Source organism: Lonchura striata, chromosome 9 (assembly GCF_046129695.1).
Source record: "Lonchura striata isolate bLonStr1 chromosome 9, bLonStr1.mat, whole genome shotgun sequence".
Taxonomy (NCBI): Eukaryota; Metazoa; Chordata; class Aves; order Passeriformes; family Estrildidae; genus Lonchura; species Lonchura striata.
The window spans coordinates 8,077,513-8,098,897 of NC_134611.1; the positions used below are offsets into that span (position 1 = coordinate 8,077,513).

At 41.6% G+C, this 21,385-nt stretch overlaps 1 protein-coding gene across 8 annotated transcripts in view; it reads left to right on the forward strand.

Moving 5' to 3' along the window:
- Positions 1 to 21,385, forward strand: part of DAB1 (DAB adaptor protein 1) — a 419,748-nt gene that overhangs the window by 341,570 nt on the left and 56,793 nt on the right. For all 8 annotated transcript variants that reach the window (XM_077785334.1, XM_077785332.1, XM_077785335.1 and 5 more), the window contains one exon: positions 20,461 to 20,600. In XM_077785334.1, the coding sequence (XP_077641460.1) occupies positions 20,461 to 20,600 (140 nt within the window). The remainder of the gene's footprint in view (positions 1 to 20,460; positions 20,601 to 21,385) is intronic.

Sequence of the window (21,385 nt, forward strand, 5' to 3'; positions counted from 1 at the left end):
AGAATCTTATCTCCCATTTGCATTTTGTGAAATTGATTTTGCAATATGTTAATTTTTATTGTGTGCAGAGCCTGTTTAATTTTCGGTGCTATTATTTTTTGACCTGTTTAAACTTGGGGCCTAAAACCTTACAGGAATTGGTTTGTTTGAGCTTGTGTGAAGAATATGGAAAATTCAGTCCATTGCTAGGATTTATTCTGATTAAACAGCACTGACTTATTATTTCCCTACTCAGTCACTTGGAAAGTAGGTGGGTTTTTTACTATTTTGGGTTCTTTTAAAGTGTTTGCAGCTTAGGGCTCTTGATGTAAATAAAAGGAATATTTGACTAAAATAGGAAAAATAACTTTAACCTAATCAAGCCCTAGTTGTCTGAATTAGTAACACCTTCAATAATTAAGATACTCTGCGGAAGTAAGAAGCTAATTATGTTCAATTATAAGGAATAATCATCATATTTAGTCCATTGCATCTTTAGATTTTTCACTGCATAGGCTTTTTTTTTCAAATACTGAAAGAAATGGTAGGGAGACATTTTTACACTGGGTGGTGAGCTCTGGTGTATCTGAGAACAAATAATTGGAACTTCAGAGGCTCGATATTTTGGGAAGAGTACAGATAATTACTATTTACTGTTGTCTCCTCAGCTGCAGCACACCAAGAAAAAGGAGCTAATTTCAATTACTCTTTCTTTAGAGATGGTTACTGGGGGAACACTTCATCAAGGGTAGTTTGCTGCTGCAGAAGATTTTATCCAAGTGCTTGGGAAGCCAAAAGCTTTTTGGTGATCCTGCTGCTGCAGGGTCAGAGAAGGAGAATCCTTTGAGTCACAGGTCTAATTTTACATCCCTGCAGTGCTGCTGAGGGTTGAATGTGCTGCAGATGCATCAGTACTGCTCTGCTGGCTAAAAATCCCCACTCTAAGTTATCCCAAACATCAGCACGGGGACTTAGGAGTGTGTTGAAAGAGGAAGGCAGGGCTGTGTCTCTCAAGAGCACTGCTGGTGTGGGTTTTGGTTTTTAGGAGAATTCTTCAGGGGTTTTAGCTGTGTACTGCACCATTGTGACTTCCTTTGGCGTTCTTGGGTGTCGGAACCCTGGCCTGGTTCAGGGCTCCGTGTGGTGGAAAAGTCTCTCCTCCAACCCGAGCTTCCAAAGAAAACTCAGCAGTCTGTTGTTCGGTCTCAAGGCAGTTTATTGTGAGTTATCTAAAAGATTTTCTTCTCAGACTGCTGTGGTTTGCTCACAGCTCAGGCAGAGGCACACACACACCCTGACATCCTCTCTGACTCCCGACTGCTGCTTCTCTCCCCGCCCAGGGCTGCTGCTGTCTTTTAGATGATCTATTACGTGATTCATGTTGATAATTTCTCCCCAATACCTACTACCTATATTAAGTGGTGCTTTTCTACTCTAAACCAATCCATGAGTGCCAACATCACCAAGAACATGGAGGCAAGGAAGAAGAAAGAGGAGGAACAGGACCGGCCTAAATTCCTCCATTTTAAAACTTCTGACCCCCATGTACAAAGTAAAAACCCCCCTGTACAGGTGTTAAAACCCCCCTGTACAATACTAAAAACTTCTCCCCTCTACTTTATTACTACTTCTACTATAATATCTAAACTTTTGTGACTCCTTGTTGCACCTTCAAAGTTGGTAAATCATTCCATGGCTCAAACCCAAAATCACAGCTGTTTCCAGCTGCCTGCCAGGGTCTCAAATGCTTCTGACGAGGGCCCGGAACATCCAAAAATGTCTGATGGACATTTTGAGTTCCGATGGGAGGTGGGAGAGATTGATTGGCTGGGTGCTGGAGTAGAGATTGGATCAAAATTTATTGAACAGGATACAGATAAATGTTTTTTCTTTTAATCAAGGTTGATTAAATTACAATCAGAAGGATGTCTCTGCTCCCTTAGGCACATGCCAACCTTGTTATCATCTCAAATTCATCCAGCCTTTCAAGAGGGGGTTTTATTAGCTGTTCCTAATCCCCAGGTAATTACTGTAGACCGAGATATTTGTAGAGAACATTTTGAGTGAGGGAAAGGGGTTCACAAGACATCACAGGCCTGAATAAATTCTGTGACAGCAATTCCTGCTCCGATTTCCAGTCCCTGGCTCCTGGAACCCTCCTGGGCTGTGCCCCTTTCCTGGGCACAGAGCAAGTGTTCCTCCTTTTCTCCAGCACCAGCACTGCAGGAAAAGGGATGATTTGGATGATTGGCGCCGCTGCCCTTTTATAAAACAGCCTCATGATTGCACGAGGTAGGAAAAGCAGCAGGATCATTAATTCCTTCAGGTTTCCACTTGCTTTCATTGCAGCTGCCTCCAGAAAAAAGGTTCCTATTTCTGAGCTTTCTGTATTTCAGAAATCAGCAGATTTTGTGGGGAACTTTTATGACAGTGACAATAAAACAAAAGCAGGCAATCAAAGCTAGACTGTTTTATATACTTTGGTGTTATTCACTTGCTTATACGATGCTCCCTAAAAACCAGACTACCTGCTCACACCTATTCCAGTTTTAAAGGAAAATGCAATTGCTACTGCAAACAGAGAAATTAATCATAACTGGCTTGTTCTACAAAACACACTCTCAGCGATGGGAAAGGTCTGATTTTTTTTTTTGTTTAATTTTTTTCCCTCTCAAATAAGGAAACTTAAATTACTTAAGGGACTACTTAGCTTCCACTGGTGCAATTAGATTAACATAGGAGGAATTTTGATTTATTTCCAGAAATGAATGTATGTTTCTAGGTCAGCAACTCTATTTAGAACAAAAGATCTTAAGGTTTTTTTCCCCAAAATAAATCCAAATGTAATGTTGTCTAGGCTGCTCTCCATTTGAATTTCAGTTTAATCTTCATCTTATTTTATTTCCGTTTTCTTGAGTAGTGCAAAAGTGTTAAAGTTCAAAAGAAATACATGAATTGGGAAAGAGGGGAAGGGATAATAAAATGATGAAGTTAGTCACCCTGAGCCAGTACCATAAGCCAGGTAGAGGGGCAGGGATGTTCACTAAGAATAAGAGCCAGAGCAGTAGAACTAAAAGTTAACAGTGAAGCCATGAAAGGTAGGATGCTAGTGAATAACTGGACAACAAAAGCAGATCCAACTCAGTGTTGATGACATAAACCAGTCCATATAGAGGAAAAACAGTAATACATGACTCCTTCTCAGTGCACCAAAACCAGATTTCTGGATTTGGCCCCTTGTATGCAGTCTGGAGGCATATATTATATTTATCAATGTTTTCAATTGAAACAAAATGAAATGTGCATTATATTGCAGTCTGTGTGTGTCTGGTTTGGTAAAATTTATCTGTTGACAAACTTTATAACAGAATTGTTAAAAAGTGACCTCTGGAGAAATGAAAAATCAAAGAATTGAGCCTCTCTTCAAATATTCAGGCTGCCATGTGAGAGTGAAAATTAACTAATGTTGCTTATGGAAAACTAGCCTCTAGCAAACTCTTACATGTAAATTTTGAGGAAGTTATATATATATCTATGCTGGTTAAAAATAATCTTACCCATATTCAGTATAATACACCTTCTTTTTGATAACTAAGCTGTCCATGGGGATGTATGGTAGGTTTTGGTTAAAAAACAACCTTAACCCCTAAAAATGTCCCAACTCTTCCCCCTCCCCCAAGAATTCCTTGCTCAGTCCTTGAATACCAGATCAGGATCCAGTCTGGGCTCACCTGTGGAACCTTCTGCCGGTCACAGCCACTTCTGGCTGCAGCTGCAAAGATTTATGACTAAGATAACACCAGAGTATCTGAATTTACAGCCTGATAGTTAATTAATTCTCTGTGCACCATGTGCTGTAGTTCACATCTAAACAGTGGTTGGAAAGCAAAATAATCCCCCACAGCAGATTTGGACATATCCTGAGGGCTCTCCTGTTTCCATCTCAAGAGTGGGATGCTCTGCTCTTGTGTTTCAGCTCCTTGGAGGGTATTAAAACATGACCTGCTGTATCTAAACATGGTTTATCTCCACTGCCAGTGATGCAATGGAGTCTCAATACTAACCTGGAATACAGTTTAGCCTCTTTTTGCATTCATGCTTGATTTTGTGCACCTTTTTTCTTGCTGGTCATGTCAGCAGAATATCTCCACTGAATTATGGTTATTTAATCAAGGTCTGTGCATTATTATACAAGCCCCTTCATTCAGCTTTGTCCTGAAAAACTGACTGAAATGTTTTTAATCTGCAATGGAATTGAATGAGCTTCTGATACATTAAATCCAGTCGTGCATCCTGCACCTCTCCCTGGTGTCATGCAAATGTGAAACAGGAGCTACATGTCCAGCAGGCCTTGCTACTGGAAGCCAGAGAGATTTTCTACATCAGTAACAAAGGAATACAAAATTCAGAATCCTTTCCACCAACACTGATGCATCTTTTTTAGTGGATCCTGCAGATGTTAGCTTTCAAACATCTGTTTCTCCTCGTGTTTCTTTCCTCAGCATCTTGGATCACAGTTGAGCTGGTGCTGCGGCACCAGCTTGGGACCACCAGACTTGCTGGTTTAGCAATTACATCTGGTTTTATTCCAAACTATAGTTTTGTCCAGCTGTCTTTTAAAACCATTCCTATGAGTTGCTAGGATACATTTCTAAAAGTGGAAATAGTGTTTACACCGCTTCAGTGTGAAAAATCTTTGTATATCACTTAATTCTTTGCCAAGGCTTCGTTACAAGGCAGTGCTGAAGTTTACCAAGCTCTCCAACTTGTCATCCAATCCTGTTTCTTTGTTTGTGGTAATCAGAGAAATGGTGGCTGATTAAATGAATCCTGTTTTGTCTGCTGTTATTAACTCCTTTCCTGAGCAGGGCTGTTATTCAGAGGGATGTTTAGTCAGCTCAATCCTGACCAAGGCCAGTCCTGCACGTGTGGGCTCTTTTTTGTGCATCCTCCAGCCCTCAGAGATCTCTGTGACTTCCCCTGGATTGGCTCCAAGTCCTTCTTATGTTGAGGGCCCCAGAGCTGGAAATCAAATCATCTGAATCAAAATCAAAAATCAACACATTTTCCTAAGGAAGGTTGTAGGCAAGGAACTTGAAACTTGTGCAAGTGAAGGATGGGCAGCACACACCACCAAAAAGCAAGTGTCAGAGATTGCCCAAGTTCTGCATGATTTTTAAACTTCTGATGGCCAAAATATGATTCCAAGGATGAAGTCTTCCTCATTTTACAACATCTGCTATAATTTGCCTTGTCTCGCATTGTTAATTTTTCTAAAATGTGAAGGGTTTTTGACATAACAGTAGTCTCCTTACTATAAAACCTATACAGTAGAAATAGGTTTTAACACCTAAATTTCTATTTTGATCAGCCATTTCAGGCTCCATGTTGATTCTTTTAATATCAAATAGGGTTTTTGTGGGGGGCATCATGTAAGAAAGTGATTGAAGAAAGAACTGGCATTTAAACCTTGAAAGAGTTTTTCTTAAATGATAGTTCTGAGATTAGACTTGTTAGCCACCATTGTGATTCTTTCAAACCAGCCCAACAGGCCTTGAAATAAATGCTGTGGATGTAATCAACAATCAGATTACACTGAATGCCCACAGACTCCACCAGAAAGGTCTAAGGGAAAACAATTACAGATGAAACAAAACATAGCATTTAAATCCCTGCATGAGAAGCAGCCACACAAAGGAAACACAGATCGTGGTTTAATTACCAGGGTGGAAGAATGTTTAGAAAATTAATATTAGGATGCTGGCAGTTGAAAGCATTTAAAAGTGTTAATGCCCCCCCTTGTATTCCCATTGATTAAAAAGGTCACTGACAGAACACAGCTCTGTGCATACTCCAGCAAACATGGGAGTGATGGCTACAGTGATTTTGTGCAGCTCCTGCAGGTGTCAGAGGACAGAGGGCTCAAGAGTGGTTGAAATGGTCCCCAGAAACACACATTTTTATTTAAAAGCTTATAAAAGGAGCTGCATAGTTGGTGAATTTCATCCTCTCATGATTTTTTCAGGTGTAGCCTTTCTAGCTCAGTTGTATCAAGGTGAATGATGGTTCAAGTCGTGCACAGAGGTGACCACCAAAAAGTTTAAACTCTCTCTGTTGTGCAGGGAAAGTTCCTAAACTGATGAAATGTAAAGCCATTCCTTCCATTCTGTCCTGGAAATAAAGAATCTTAGAGACAGACTCACATTAGTTGTTGCAGGTGACTGAGGAGGAGGATGTGCACAGCGTCTCTGTGTCCTTTGGACCTCTCTGGGGGCATTGCTGGGTGCTCTCTTTTTATTTTCATTTTCCACTGTGGTGCTGGAATGGCAGGAAACAAAACACAGTGAAGACAAGAATTAGGCTCATCATTTTTTGCCTCAGGAATGGTAGTACTATACAATTTCCTTTGTACCTCCTGGCAGTGTATTAAAAGATGAAGTGTAAGCTTAGGCAGCATTTGACTGGGGAGAAAAGTTTAAAGATTTTACTTCTCCCAAGCCTTTTTTTGGATATTTAGTAGGGATATGGTGGGTACAATATGGAATCTGATGTGGGGACTGGTAAAAGCAAGAGAAATCCACAGGTAATTTGAATGCTGCAGCAAGGTCGGTGCAGTGAAGGAAATGGAGATCCTGAAGAACTTTCTTTGGTTGCAGCAGCACTGAAAACCTTGGAGTTGTCACTTGCTCTTGAATTTATGTGATCCACTGGTCAGAGCTGGGCTCAGCAGGGTCATGAGGTGATTCCCAGAGAAGCTGTGGCTGCCCCATCCCTAGAAGTGTTCAAGGCCAGGTTGGACAGGGCTTGCAGCAAGCTGAGATAGTGGGAGATGGCCGATGGGTTGATTCCATGATCCATGAACTTTTCCACCCCCTGGTACTGCAGGAGTTTTGCCTGCAGCTTGGAGTTGTTCCTGATCTCTCCCTGGGAGGAGTTGGATCTTGTGGAGCATGTGGATAGTGACATCCATTAAAATCCATCCCCCTTTCCTCCTGGCAATCTCAATTTGGCTGGAAGGACTCCTGTGCACTGAGGGACCAGGGAAGCCTGGTTTCTTTGGTTTTCATGTTGAGCTAAACTCTAAGAAAAGACAAGGCTCAAGTGAGGCCTCTCCTCAGCACATCCATCCACAGGATGAATCTCTTCTACTGCACCATCTATTTCCCCCTGCCTGGTAAAGTGCAAAAATCATAACATAGATGAGACTTGACTGAAATTGGCCCGAAGGTTCACGTGTGAATCCAGGCATGAGAAGGGAGGATGGGAGTTTCCATTGCTCTGCACATTCCCACATAACACCCAGGGAGTGTCTGGCTGTGTTCCTTGTTTCCTTGAGAAACCAGACTAAAAATAACAGCAAATAGGAAATGAAAACAATTCTGTTACTACATAGTACATTGCAAGGAAAAAAAAACATTCTCCACATCTCTGGATTAGCAGAATGTTTGAAGCTGTGATAACCCAGTTGTTAACAACCATCATTTAGATGTGGGTTGGTTTTTTTTTTTTTCTTCCCATAAATATGACTTATTTGAAGTACGTTGAATTAGAAAACTCATGAATAAATATTTTGACATAATCAGAATTATATGGCTAGAAATTGACCTACTTTGCATGACAGATGCTTGAGAATCCCCCAGCTAATAGCAGACTAACCTGGCACAGCAATACCCAATTTTATAATATTCTAAGCTGCATAGAGACATTAAATTATTAGATTGTTGGGTTTTTTGCACGGAGATTAGACACAGTCAATTTTGTTTGTAAATGAGTAAGTTATAGTCAAGTTATTGAGGAGGCCTTGGGGTGCAGTCCAGAGAAGGATTCCTGCATCATTTGATCAGTGTTTTCAGCATGGTCTCGAAAAATCTGTTAGAGATAGAAATAGCCAGCAAATCTTGATGGTATCAGCAGCCAAATAATGAGAGCATTACACCAAGTAGACAGGTCTTTTCGGAAGATAAGCACAACTGCAAGAGGAATAATAATGTTTTAAAAATCTGGTAATATTTTGATGGTGTAAATAGAATCTGCTTTTCCCCCTGCAGCTGCTCCTTTTGCCAAGTGTTGATTTCAGCAGACTGATTTTATCTGCATGTCCTTTCAGTTAATATGACAAGGATTTTCTATAGGTTAAGTTAACAGAGAACTCTGACCTTGGGAAAAGAGTCTTCTCAGTTTAGGTTTATATGGATTCTTATAAAAAAATCATCTAATCATCTCCCTTTATTATTTTAACAAACACAGGTGATGAAACATTTTAGGTGCTTATTGCACAGAATAGAGTTTTCAAGCTTCATAAGTTTTTGTTGTTCAGTTCTAGCACAAGTAATAATAGTGATTTTATTTGTAAAGTATCATGCTTTTTATTTTTAGTGGGGGAAAAGTACCTTTTTCATGGCTCAGTTTCAGCAAAGATAACCCTCCTTTTATTAAATCCATGCAATGAAAAATAATAGCATATCCCATTTTAGTAGCCCCTTTATTCGCTTCCCCATTGTTTTCTCTGTTTTCAAAGAATCTCTGCAGATTAAGTCGACTTTGTTCAGACTTTTTTCCTCAAGGTCTTCAGGGGAATGTTTTGCTCTCTTGTAATGAACTCTTGTTAGCACAAAGGTAGTAAAACCACGTGTATCATATTGGCAGATCTGTTCTCTTCCCAGCCTGAAGCAGGACCAGGCTGAGACAGCTCCTATCCTCTATCAGCTGCTTAAAACTTCCTAGAACTAGCTTAAACTGTCCCTTTAGCACCCATATTTCTTCCAAAAAGGAGGCAGTTCAGTCATCGTTGCAGTGCCCAGCTGCCAGACCCAGCACTGTGGGCTGCAAGCAGAGATTCCTTCAGGTGCAGCTCAGCTGGGGATGGAGCTCCTCCTTTCAGGGAATAAAGGCATCCTTTTAAAAGAGAGTCCTGTTTGCAGGACACTGATTTGCAGCTGGATTTGGATTCTTTGGAAGCCTCACCCAAGGGCAAGAGACAGAGGTGATTACTTGGGTTGGTCACAGTCACTGCTTTAAGAGCTTCTGTCTGGCAGTGTTTGGAGGAGTGTTGGCAGTGATTTTCTTCTGGTTGCTCTTCAGGTGATCAGGTTTGAAACACTGGGCTGCTCTGCAGGTGGCTCAGCAAATGTGTTAAAATTCATAAAGTTTTGGCACTTGACTTCAGTATTTTGTCCTGCTTCTTCTCACACACCTGTAGGCTTTTTGGATTCAGACAGGGTCACTTGGGTCCTTGTGCTCTTGCAAATCAGATCATCTACTCAATAGCTGAAGAAGTCTCCAAGTTTTCCCAGCTGGGGAAAGTTTCCTTTCCTCTTACTTGACACAGAGTTAGCTGGTGGGATTTGCTGGGTTTTTTTTATTGTATTTCCTTACTTTCTCAACATTTCTTTCTCGGTTCCCAAACACTTTGGCTCCTTGATGCCTGATCAGTTCCAGGAGCAGAGGAGTTGTCCTGATGTGCTGATCCTCCGTGGCTTTGCACACACCAGAGATGTGCAAACCCCAGTTTCCTACCTCCGGAATCTCTCTGGCACAGGGGTGTTTTACTTCTTGTCAGCAGTTTGCCCAAGGGTGACTGCCAGCAGTAGTCTTTTCATTCCTGCCTCCTGCTGCCACTTTGACAATAGGAGCGGCAGCAGGAGGCAAAAATGAAAGGACCCGATTGAAAGAAGCACTTTGCCACTGTTGTAATTTCGAAATTGATGGCGTTTTTTAGCCCAAAGTCTCAGGAAAAAAGCTGCTTTCCTCTTTGCCTCCTATTGTTTTTCCAGCAGGGAGAGACATTCTCTGATGTTGCAGAGGCAGTGGGAAGCCAAAATGAAAATAATTTTCTTCCTGAAACATTGGATAACAAAATGTGAACAATTTCAGCAGGGAAAGAGTGGTTTGTTTTGTTTTTTCTTGACTGCCATGTGGTGAATACTGGTATTTCCATTTGACTACAGAAAATAAATAGCAGCTGCTTTTCTTACTGAGTTAATGTGATCTTAAGATCATTTCTAGACACCTGTTTACTATGGGGTTTTTTCTAGCATGACACTTTCATTCTTTTCCTTTTTTGGCATGAGAATAGGTGGTGTAGGGTGGGTGTGTAGTTCAGTTTGAGGCCATGTGCTGCCTTTAATGCCATGCTCTTGGAGCCAGGTTTTTAAGGCAGAAACTTACAGGTCTGCACATTCCAGAGGTGTGTTTTACACCAATCTTATCAGAACTACTAATAATGTAGTTGTCAGTAATGTACTAATAATGCAAATGTCAGGGCCACTAATTCCATTGGAAGAAAGATGAGGATTGTTCTGCAGTTGCACTGACATTTTCTGATGGAATCTTTTCTCAGTGGGGTCTGAAGTGGTTCTGGAGTTGAAGTGATGTGGGAGGTGGGGCTGGGGAGCTTTAATGCTTCAAGAGTGACTTTCACCTTCTCTCCCGGAAGACCAAGTTCTGTGATTTAGGTGAGGCTTTATTTGCATTGGGGAAGGTGGTGCCTTGTGAAGGCTGACCTAGAGCAGAGGCTGGACAGAGTTAAAGAATAAAGCAGGGATTTATTCAAAGGATCTCAATGGATCTACCTTGGGCAGCACCAGAGCCCAGCCAGGGCTGCACCCAAATGACCCAAAATGGTCCCAAAATGCACGAGCGCTCCCGGGGGCTCTCCCTGGGATCAGTTCTGCTCCATTGGCACCTTGGAGTTCATTGTCCCATTCCAGCTCCAGCCCAGGCAGCCCCATCCTGCTGGTTTTTCTCTCTCCAGCCCACGCTGTTTGTGCTCCTGGGCTGAGGTTTGGATCATTTGTCCTTGGTGCCCAGCTGGAGCAGGAATTGTTTTGTCTCCTTGCTCTATGAAGAGACTCAGCATCCCTTACTATGAAGCGTAGAACTACACACTAAAGCAGCCCATAATGTGAAAAATATAAAAGCCAAAACCTGAGGCATCAAAGGAAATCAGTGAAGGACCAGGAGCACAGCCCCCAGACTGTGCAGCTTGCAGATGTTCCCAGCCTGGTGTGATGCACGTTCTGCAGAGCACTGACATCAGCCTTCAGCAGGATGAAGTTCTGCATTGACAAAGGGGGTGGCTGGGAGGGGAGAGGTGGCTCTGGCACCATCCAGAGTGGTGCAAAGCCCCATTTCTGTGCCTGCACACAGCACTGGTGCAGGGGGGGCACAGTGGTGACAGGAGAGGGTGAAGTGTAAATCAATGAATGGCTTTGTTCTCCTGCTTTAGCTGTTACAGGCTATTGCTCTTGTCTTTGGGACTTTAGTGGCTGTAATTAGTTATCTTGAATGGAAAGGTTTTTTTTCTCTTATGGACGTGTGAGAAATTTGGGAATGTTAATCAGCAGAGCATAACCTTTTCTTAACTTGCTCTTTTTATAGTCCTGGGGAATTAACATTTATCTTAGGGCAGCACGGGAAACTGGTATTTGTATGAAGTGAACGGATTCTCCACCCTTTCTCCTTCCTTATACTTAACAAAAACTAAACTCTTTGGTAGGCTCATCAACAGAATATATTTTCTAGGCTTTGAAGTGTAAATTGTGAATTTGTGTGTCTTGACATGAGTTTGGGGCGCTGCTTGTAAACACGTGCGTGTCTGTGTCCTGGATTAGTGAAAGTCTCATTAAAATTGTTCTTGAAACCTACATACTTAAAGCCAGATATAGGGAAACACATAAAAACAGCTTGATTATTTTTTTAATGAGTTCTGAGCTCTTACAGTTTTTGTAGGATTAAAGAGGAATCAGGGAGGTCCAGCAACTCTGCAGATCTTATTGCATGTTCACATACCAAAATATTAATAAGATGCTTATCTGCAAATGATCAGTATTCCTCATGTTGCCTGATTTTTCATCTGCTTTAAGGTGATTCTCAGTGCTGTGGTGGAGCTTGAAAGGAAAAATTATTCAATCTGACTTTGTTCTGCCCCACAAGTTCAGATTTGGTTGGGAAATGACACGTTCTGGGGTTATTTAGCAGCCCCTTTGCACTGGGCTCTCCTTGCTGCTTTGGAGGTTGTGTACAGAGATTTTTGGCAGCAGATGGTATCAGCTGAGTGCCCCATTGGGACTGTTTTGCTCGTTCATGTAAGTACAGCTGTAACAGGTCCTTTGGTTTTCTGAGTGCTTGGGCTTTTACAATGCCCTATCCAAATGCAGCACACATATTAATGCAAATTAAGGATCACTGTAACATCAGTTACCTTTCCTTAGCTGGTTTTAGCTCAGAAACAACTGATTTCATCCTGACTCCCAGGCAAGTAGGTAAGGAATGAAACAGCTGATGACCCTGTTTTCCCAAGGGCTTTATGTACTTGACATTTTGGTGTCTGTTTGATTTAAACATTTACCCAAACTTTGAAACATTAGGTGAACAAATACTGCTAGACTATCTTCTGTCTCCCAAGGAGAGTCCAGAAATACCTGTCTTTGCCCTTCCCTTTTGGTTGTCCAGAAAACATCATTTTAATTCTCTAACAGCAGAAAATGGACTGCCAAGTTTCCCTGGTTTCACTTCTGGTCATTCCCTGGGGCTTACTGGACAAGGTTAGTACCCCAAAATGAAGTTTCATTGCAGGGTCTCATTTCACTTTAAATCAATGTAGAATTTGGAATTTCAGCTGCTTCTGCACACAGCCTGCAAAAAGCTCCTTTACAAAACGACTTTCAAAGATTTATGAAGACTTGCATGGTACAGAGGCTGAAAGGAAGTTTAATTACATTCAGCTTTTGGTCATTTCTGTGTCTGAAGATGCGCCCATATTCTGTCATCTCAAAAACCATCTAAGAAAATAAAATTGATCAGTGAGCCTTCTGGCTAAAAGGAAAATGAGTGCTTTGTCATCTGCCCGTGGAGCCTGGGTGCTCAATCACTGCCTTCTCTCGGGTGCTCAGCCCAGACTCTCCATCACTGAGATTTGTCCCAAGTTTTAATCAAACATTATTTTATACTGAGGCCTCCTCTATAAATAGCAGAACCCTTCCCCTGACATACTCACATGGACTTCATTGTAGAATAAAGAAATAATTAATTAATTTAATCCAGTCCATGCAACCGTTTTGCTTTGGAGATGGTAAAATGTGCATCGTGTTCATCTTGCATTAAGTGTTAAGATAAAAACTTGGCGAGTGCAAGTTGTTGTCACTTGATGAACAAATTTCTGCTTATAAAGCTGATCAAGGACAGCAAATAATATGGGAACATCTTGTTTCCTTGCAGAGGAGACTTGGTTCTAGGAGTGGGGCTGTGTAGGTGCCTTCAAGTACAGTAATTCTCAGGCTAATAATGCCAGAAGCCATAAAATCTCTCAGTTTGAGGTTTTCTGAACAGCAGCGCTGAATGATTGGGGAGTACTGCTGAGATGATAGCCTGAATGATGATTGAGTTTTCCTGGAGAGCCTTTATCTGTGCTTAAAATTGGAAGTAATGTTTTTAAATTAAACCATAATAGAAGTTCATTGAGCCTTTGGAGTGGTTTCTCTGTCCCCTCTTTACGTGGTTTATCATTTTCTGTAGGAGTATTCTCAATCTTTTAGTTCAGGACAAATTGTGCTGCTGTCAAAACAGGGCATTAAAAGCACCCCATAACAACACCTTGCAGAGTTTTTAGGACATTTTCTATCAATTGATGAAAGGAGAAGTTTGCACTCAGGTTGTGCCCATATACTGTAACTAAGCTCTTGTACAGCTAGTTACATAGAAAGAGGTGCTTATTCCTCACAAAATTTTAACATGCTTTTTAGGGTGGTGTCCTCATAAACATGTTGTATTTCATTCCATTAGTAGTTTTTTTTCAGCTGCTAGGGATTAGCCTTTATCACTGAAATAAAGTGTGAAATCCAAAGTGTGTCTTCATTTAAAAGACAGCAGTGCTTGATGTCATGAGCAAATCGTGCTACAACTGTGCTCTGGTCACTTGAGATGAAGTATTGATCTTGCAATTAAACTTTCAAGTATCTGTCCTTTTTAAAGAGAAGAAAAAAAGTTTAAAATGGTTAATTGCAAGAAGCTCATTTGAGAAATATTGGTAGAGGAAGAGAATACTAGCGCTGACACCAAAAGGTTAAATTTTGAGCACATAGCCTGCTAGGTACAATGTAGTTTCTTTTCTAAAATGTTATGTTAAAAGAGGAAAAAGATTTTCTGTGGCAGATCTGTGGATGCCCACAAGAGGGTTGGGCAGCTCTGCTCCTAAAGATGGTGACGAATGACCCAGCAACTCTGAGTTTACTAGAATATTTCAACAATTAGATTAACAGATGCCAGAAAAATCTGAGAACATGTGAAGGGTTCTCAGCTTTATAACCTCAAATAAACATTCTGCACGGAACTTTTTTACAGTAATGAAGAAAGAATTTCTGGGTTTGTGATAACACAATCCATCCCTATGTGTGATGGATCATTTTGAGCCCTCTGTCTTGGTCTTGAGGTTCTGTGAAGGCACTGAGGAAAATGTGCTGTCAAGGAGAGTAATCAGAGTTATCTTCATGATTCCTTTTAGTTCCTGCTGTACTGAAAGGCACATTTAATTGCATGTGAGTATTTTCTCTTTTACACCTGCTTATGTACTTAGGGCCTTTTTTTTCTAGGGGAATCTGTAGTTGATTAAAATTGCAGTGAGTTTTCTTGGGATAATTGACACCAAATGAACCTGTGCATCATGTGTATCTATATGTGCAAATAGATAAGATTATGCATGTGTATATATGTGTTTAGGTGCATATATATGCACAGCTAATGGGAAATACCTTTCACTTAGCAATTAATTTAGGAGTCTTCAATCTGTGTGGCATCTTAGAGGTCATTCTGCACCACATTGTTTTGTATTTTCCGCTGCGTTGATGCCATAAAAACCCATAAAAATGCTAATTGCCCCAGGAAGATGTAGGCTGTTTATAAGTGTGTATGGGATTGTTTTTCAGCCCTGTGATACAGGAGGAGGTGTTATTTCAGGTTTATAATTTGAATGTGTGCATAATTTGAATGGATACAACTTTGACAGTTTATTAGTTAGAAAAGAAGTAGAAAAGAAAAGACAGCACTGAAACGACAGTGTCGTTCTTCAGTGAATTGATTGCCAGGAGCATGTTATTGACTTTGGTGATAATATCATTATATATTTTACAGTCGTAAAATCAAGAAATTCAGATTATGCCCTGAGGGCTTCACACATTTAAATAAAGGATATAGCCATTTCCAGGGTTATTGGTTTAGATTAGCGGGTGCTACGAGGAATGCTGAGTGTGTTGTGGGCAGGACAGAAAGAGCAACAGTGCTCTCACTGCAGCGGGGCTTTGCTTTATTTTATTTTTCTATTCATGAAATACACTCACTTACAGATCCCCTGGGAGGATGAACAGCGTTTGCTCTAAACTTTAGCATATTAATACAGTGTTAGCTTGGTGTTCTGTGGGGCTGAGAGCTGAAATCAAGTGTAATCCTTGGCTCGTACCACGAGTGGGGATAAATGAGGGAACACTGGCTAAAATACACAGTGCCTGGGAAGCAAACCTGGGGTGAGCTGTAGGCTGAAGAGCAGTGTCAGAACCACATAAGCCGACACAAACACATCTCTCCCTCTTGGTGGCAAAGGCAGGGGATGGTGCTCCCTTGGGTGCAGCTTCCCAAGGAGCTCCAGTGCCTGTCCCTTGGGAGCCCCTCTGGAATTCAGCTCGGGCTGCTCCATCCTGGATCTTCCAACAAGCTCCTCTCCCTCTTGGACTGCTTCCAGTCACCCCTTGGGGCTGACTGGACTCGAGGCACGTGGGTTGAGCACTTGGGGTTTGGGTTTGGGGCTGTCTCCAGCTTGCTTGAAGGAGTCTCAGTTTAATTAAGGTATAGTGCCTTGAGTAAAAATGATTGACTGCATTCCAAGCCTGGTTTATGACTTCTATAGTAGCTTTAGGGAGATGGATAAAGTACCTAATGCTGATCATGCTGCTCAGCCTCTCTCCATTTCAGATGGGAGTTTGGGAGCACGTTGCATCACCCAGCTCTGGGCATTTATTGTTCTCTTAAAAGACTGTGAAAGTCCATGTGCAGTGTCACAGCTCCACAGCAAAGGTCATGTTTTCCTTCTCACGAAGAAGCAGGGAGTCCAGCTGGAACATACAGCTCCAGGGTGTGTGGTGACATCCACAAAAGTAGATAAAAATGAAATAATTACTCTTACATTTACATTCTAAGGGCCTCTGAGGACTATAAATCTGTACACTGCAAACAAAACTTTCCCTGGATCAAGATCAGCACATTATCTAATTGAAAGGGATCACCTTTTTAAACTGAATTTGTATGACTTCTTAGTGGGTTTTTAGCTTCTGCATTTTTTCTAATTTTTTGGCATGAGAATCAAATGGATTTTAATTTTGATAACCTTGCTCCATTTTGGATTGTAAATTGCTTGTGTTGAGTTAGGAACAAATGCCTTGGTTATATCTTATGAAAATCGTTTTGCTGATGAAAAGCACTTTGTAAGCATTTTAGAGCAAACCATTGGAAAGCACCCATTGATCTTGAATAGTTTTGATACAGACATTTAATTTAGGATCATTTCAGAATGGTGTAAAGGTACTGGTCTTTTGAAGAAGAACTCTGGGGATGTTCCTCCCTGTGCAGGAGGCAGGTAAAGAGCTACAGTGGACATCAGCTGCTTACCCAGAGTGATTTGGCATGGGTGCTGTTCTCTAGTCAAGAATTGCTAAAACAAGATTTCAGGAAATGTGTTATGGAGAGAGGAGTGGTTGTCATTAAACACAGGCTTCTAATTTTGCTGCAGATCATGGCCTAATAATGATTTCTGATCTCAAACCTCAGTGTTCCATAACACCTTCACAGGTGACTGTCCCTCTTTGAACCATGGAGATACTACCTAATCCCATGATGTGGCTTCACAGTATGGAAATAAAACTCAGTTCTGGCAGTAAGTGCATGCCTGTATCCAGAATAATTTTTTCCTTCCAGAGGCTGGGACCCATCCAGTGTGGTGGCAGGGATGGCTGGAGAGCCAGGCTTGATGGCAGAGCTCCACTGATAAAAGCAGGAGCTGCAAAGGAGCAGCAAAGCTTGACTCTGCTCATTACATGGAAGGAAAGATTCACTTCCCTGGGTGTGTTCCTGGCATGGGCACAGCCTCTGGTTTAGTAGTTTAATATTCTCACTCCCCCTCCTCTGAAGCCTAGGATGAATTACAGCCTTGTAATTCAGGCATCTCTTATTTATGCAGTTTCAAATGCAGAAAGAACCTTGTTCAAAAGCTGTCATTAAAAACCCCACCCTTTTGTTTCAATGATGAGATGTTTATGACAGTCTGGACTAGCTACTTTCTAAAGTGTCCAGGGTTCAAATGAAATATCACCCTCCCATAAATCTCACACACCTCATGGGTGCTGTAAAGTCAACTGCACTGACACTGTCACATGGTAATTTCCCAAGCAGGTAGGGAGTTTTCAGCACCAAAATTTGGTAATATGGGTGAATACAGATGAGAGGAGATGTGGGTGTGTGCTGAGGAGTGGTGGCTTGCAGATCTCTGACCCACAATATAGGGCAGTGTGCATGAGCTCTGCACGGGACATATGCTCTGGGGTTTCACGGATGAATTTGTAGTTCCAGCAATTTGCAGCTTCCACCGTGGTTTCAAATATCTACATCGTTTTCAGGCTGGTGATTTTTCCCAGTCATTTATCCCAAAAGCATTTCATCCTGCTTAATCTGGGTCATAATTGACATGGGACTTGTGCCGAAGCAGACACAGCCGTAAGTTGTGTTTGAGTGGGCCGCTAATGGCAGGGGTTTAGTTACGTGCAGTAAAACACAGCAGAGGTTGGAACAAGTAGAAATGTTAAAATAACAGATGAATGCAGGGTCACAGTCGCAACTTGGACCCAGAAAAGACTCTTGAGCACTTGACATGCTCCTGCTGTCAGCTCACAGCTGCCTTTGGCTCTCCCGAAGGCGTGAAGTTGGAAATTTCGGGTGAGGAAGCTGTTGGAATTGGATCGTATTTATTGCAAATCAACAGGATGTCTTTGCAAGTGCAAAAGACATATGGAAAAGTCCACTGTTATTGTTGTACTTTGTTGTGTCTCCAGATGTCTTCCCTCCTGCCCTGCTCCAGAGGCAGAAAGTGGGAAGTGAGTTTTTCATTGTTTCTAGCTGATAGTGCCAACATCTGCCTTGACGTTTCCCTGAGGAATGATATTAGCACTGCTGAGAGTTTCTGATTCATCACTTGTGTCCCATCTGCTTTTTTTTTTTTCTCCTTTTTAGATACATGATCATGTCAGAGCATGAAGTTTTAGCCCTGCTCAGTTATTTTGAGGGGTGAGAAGAAATCAAGGGAGACACTTGGGTGGCTGCTGAACTAGCAGCAGCACTTCAGAGCTGCCTTATTTTTAAAGGGCTACAAGTGAGGCATTAAAACATTGCTCTGAGCTGATGTTTTTCATTGAAAGAAATGGTATTTGTGAGCTCAAGCATACTTGAAGATCTCAAAATGCTTAAAATAGTTCTGTTTTCTTAATATATATTTAATCCATCTTTAATTCACAGTGCTTTACTCTGAGGGGAAGGGAACCAAATGAATATCTTCATTTGGAAGTGCTCTTTGCTGGTCATATATGCTCATCATAGTATTGTAAGGACTTAATTCCATAGTTAAGAACCTAACTGTTTGATAAACTTGGTAAGTGTGTAAATTAGCAAAGTTGGCCACTGTTGACTGCTAATGAAGGTGCCTTTAGTGGAAATAAAAAACAAAATAGGCTTTTTCCCCAAAGCTTCTTCTGTACTTCTTCTTATCAATAAACAGCTGTACAGTGTCAGATTATATTAATCTTCATATACTAATAAAATTTATTATATTAATGTTACTTTTTTTTAGTGATTTAATCTGACCTTTTAAATAGGAATGAGCTCTGGAGGAAGTTTGGGCTGGCATTCTCAAATGTAGACTAAGACTAGATCCTGACCTGTGGCTGCTTTATATCAGATTGTGGTTTTTTGTTCATTCTCTTACATGAGCTGGAAGAATCTGACCAGAGCCCTTAGGTGCCAGTAGTGTAAATTTTAGCAATGTCTGTCCATGTTTAGGGAAGGGTTTTTTTTGAGAATCTGTTGAGTCCAAGAAACTGAAAATTGTGTAATATCTCACCGTTCTGCCTGCTTCTTTGTGCTTTGGCTGTTGTTTGTTTGGTGCCAGTTATTTACAGCTCACTCCTGTGTTTTTTTGAGATCCTAGCAAAAAATTCCACAGGCAGCTGCAAAATATATGTTTAAGCAATTTTAGGAAGACTGATTCCCTAACTAACGTTTTTCTTCCAGCTGAGACACAGTAAAAACTGTTCCTGTAGGTATTGAGGGAAGGGGGGAAAGTTTTCCTGACAGAGATGTCTCTTTTGTGGGTTGTTGTGGTGACACAGTCACATGGTTCAGGTACTTTAGGTACCTTGGTGTCATGGTTTAACCTCAGCTGACAACAAAGCACCATGCAGGCACTCACTCCCCCTCCCAGCTGTATGGGGGGAAGAGAATTGGAAGGGTAAAAGGGAGAGAATTTGTGGGTGGAGATAAAAATAGTTTAATAGTTTAAATGCTACTACTACTTCTACTACTATTATGACTACTACTGTAAGGAAAATAAAATAGCAGAAAAAAGAGAGAACTAAAACCTAAGCATTTTTATTAAGAAACTTATTTTTTGCCTTTTTTAAGCTTCTCAGGGTGAGCCTGTGAGAGCAGCCTTTGCCAGTTATGTTGTTTCTGTGTATGTTTATGTGCAAAAAGAGTAGAACCAGGAGTTTTAAAGCATCATTGTTCTGTAGACAAGCAATAAAATTTGTCCACCTTTCAAATGTTAGTAGTGTAAATACTGCTTAGATGAGTCATTTTATAAGGAAATAGCAGCATGTTAAAGTTTTGTCTGCAAAACGTAGAATTCTCCTGTGTGTTGGAATTGAAACTACTCATACAGATCACAAGTTTTCATAGAATTCACACAGAATTCACAGAATCACTGGATTGGAAGAGGTCTTAAAGATCAACGAGTCCAACCCATGCCCCAACACCTCAACAAAACCCTGGCACCCAGTGCCACATCCAGGCTTTGTTTAACACACCCAGGGATGGTGACTCCACCACCTCCCTGGGCAGGCCATTCCATAAATTTATCACTTTTTCCATAAAAAACCTTTCCCTGATATCCAGCCTATATTTCCCTTGACTCAGCTTGAGACTTTCAGGTCCACGAGCTGGTATTCAGGTTTATCTCTTACTTCTGTAAAAACCTAATTTGTGCACTGGAGTTTTTGTATGGCGACAGCTCCACTGCGAATTCCTTTGGGGGTAGCGAGGCCAAAAGGTTTTATCGAGGGAGAATTTCCTTCTAATTCCATTGAAATGTTCGGGGTTAGACCTCCACTTGGTTGTGTTGCTTCCCTTGTTTGCCCTGCTGTGAATGTCCTCATGGCCACGTTGTCCTTGCAGGTCAGGATCGCAGCGAAGCCACTTTGATCAAGAGGTTCAAAGGTGACGGTGTCCGCTACAAGGCCAAGCTGATCGGGATCGATGAGGTTTCTGCTGCCCGAGGGGACAAGTTATGCCAGGACTCCATGATGAAGCTCAAGGTGCAGTGAAACTTCCCAGTGTTGCAGCCAAACGGAGTGAAATTCAGCTTGAGCTTGCACTCGTTCTCCTTTCATGACACTGAGCCTTAGTCTGGTTAATTATGTATCGAAATCAGTCAATTTTGCATGAACTCCTGCCTGGTATTGCTTATCCTGGTTTAATTTTAATACATTATCTCTGAGTTCTGTAGTTACTCCGTGATTGACACCGCTGCAATTTGTCCACAAATTACGAACAACACACTGCAAATTGAATAATTTTATTATGCAAAAAGGGGAAGTAAATGACTGTGGAGGAAAAATGGGATATCAGAGCATTTTCTATGACATTTCTAATCAACTACAGCACTGCCTCTGGCTGTTACATCCTGTGAGTGATGGGTCTAGGCAGCCAGATTTTGGGGGAACTGGTGTCCTCCTGGGAGGAGAATGTCTTGCACCAGCAATGGAAGGGCTGAAGTGTTGCCAAATCAGGCAGTGCACTGAGAGGATGGGGCATGAGGACATAAAGAGGAGTCCCTGGAGTTTTGGGGATGAAATGAAGCTGTGGCAAGGGAAGGTTTGGGTGTAAGGTTGGTGTGTAAACACTCTGAGGTACCAGTGGTGTCAAGGGTGGGCTCTCTGGAGCTGACAGACATTCCTCTATGGCCCAGTCTCTCTCAGAGCATGAGAGTTCCTGTAGGAATTGTTCTGTCCCTCACCCCGGGACATGTGGAAGAGCTTGAGTCACTGGGAAGGAAGGAAGGAGAGGTTGTGTTTTCCTGGAGTGCACTGTTGGCTTTTCA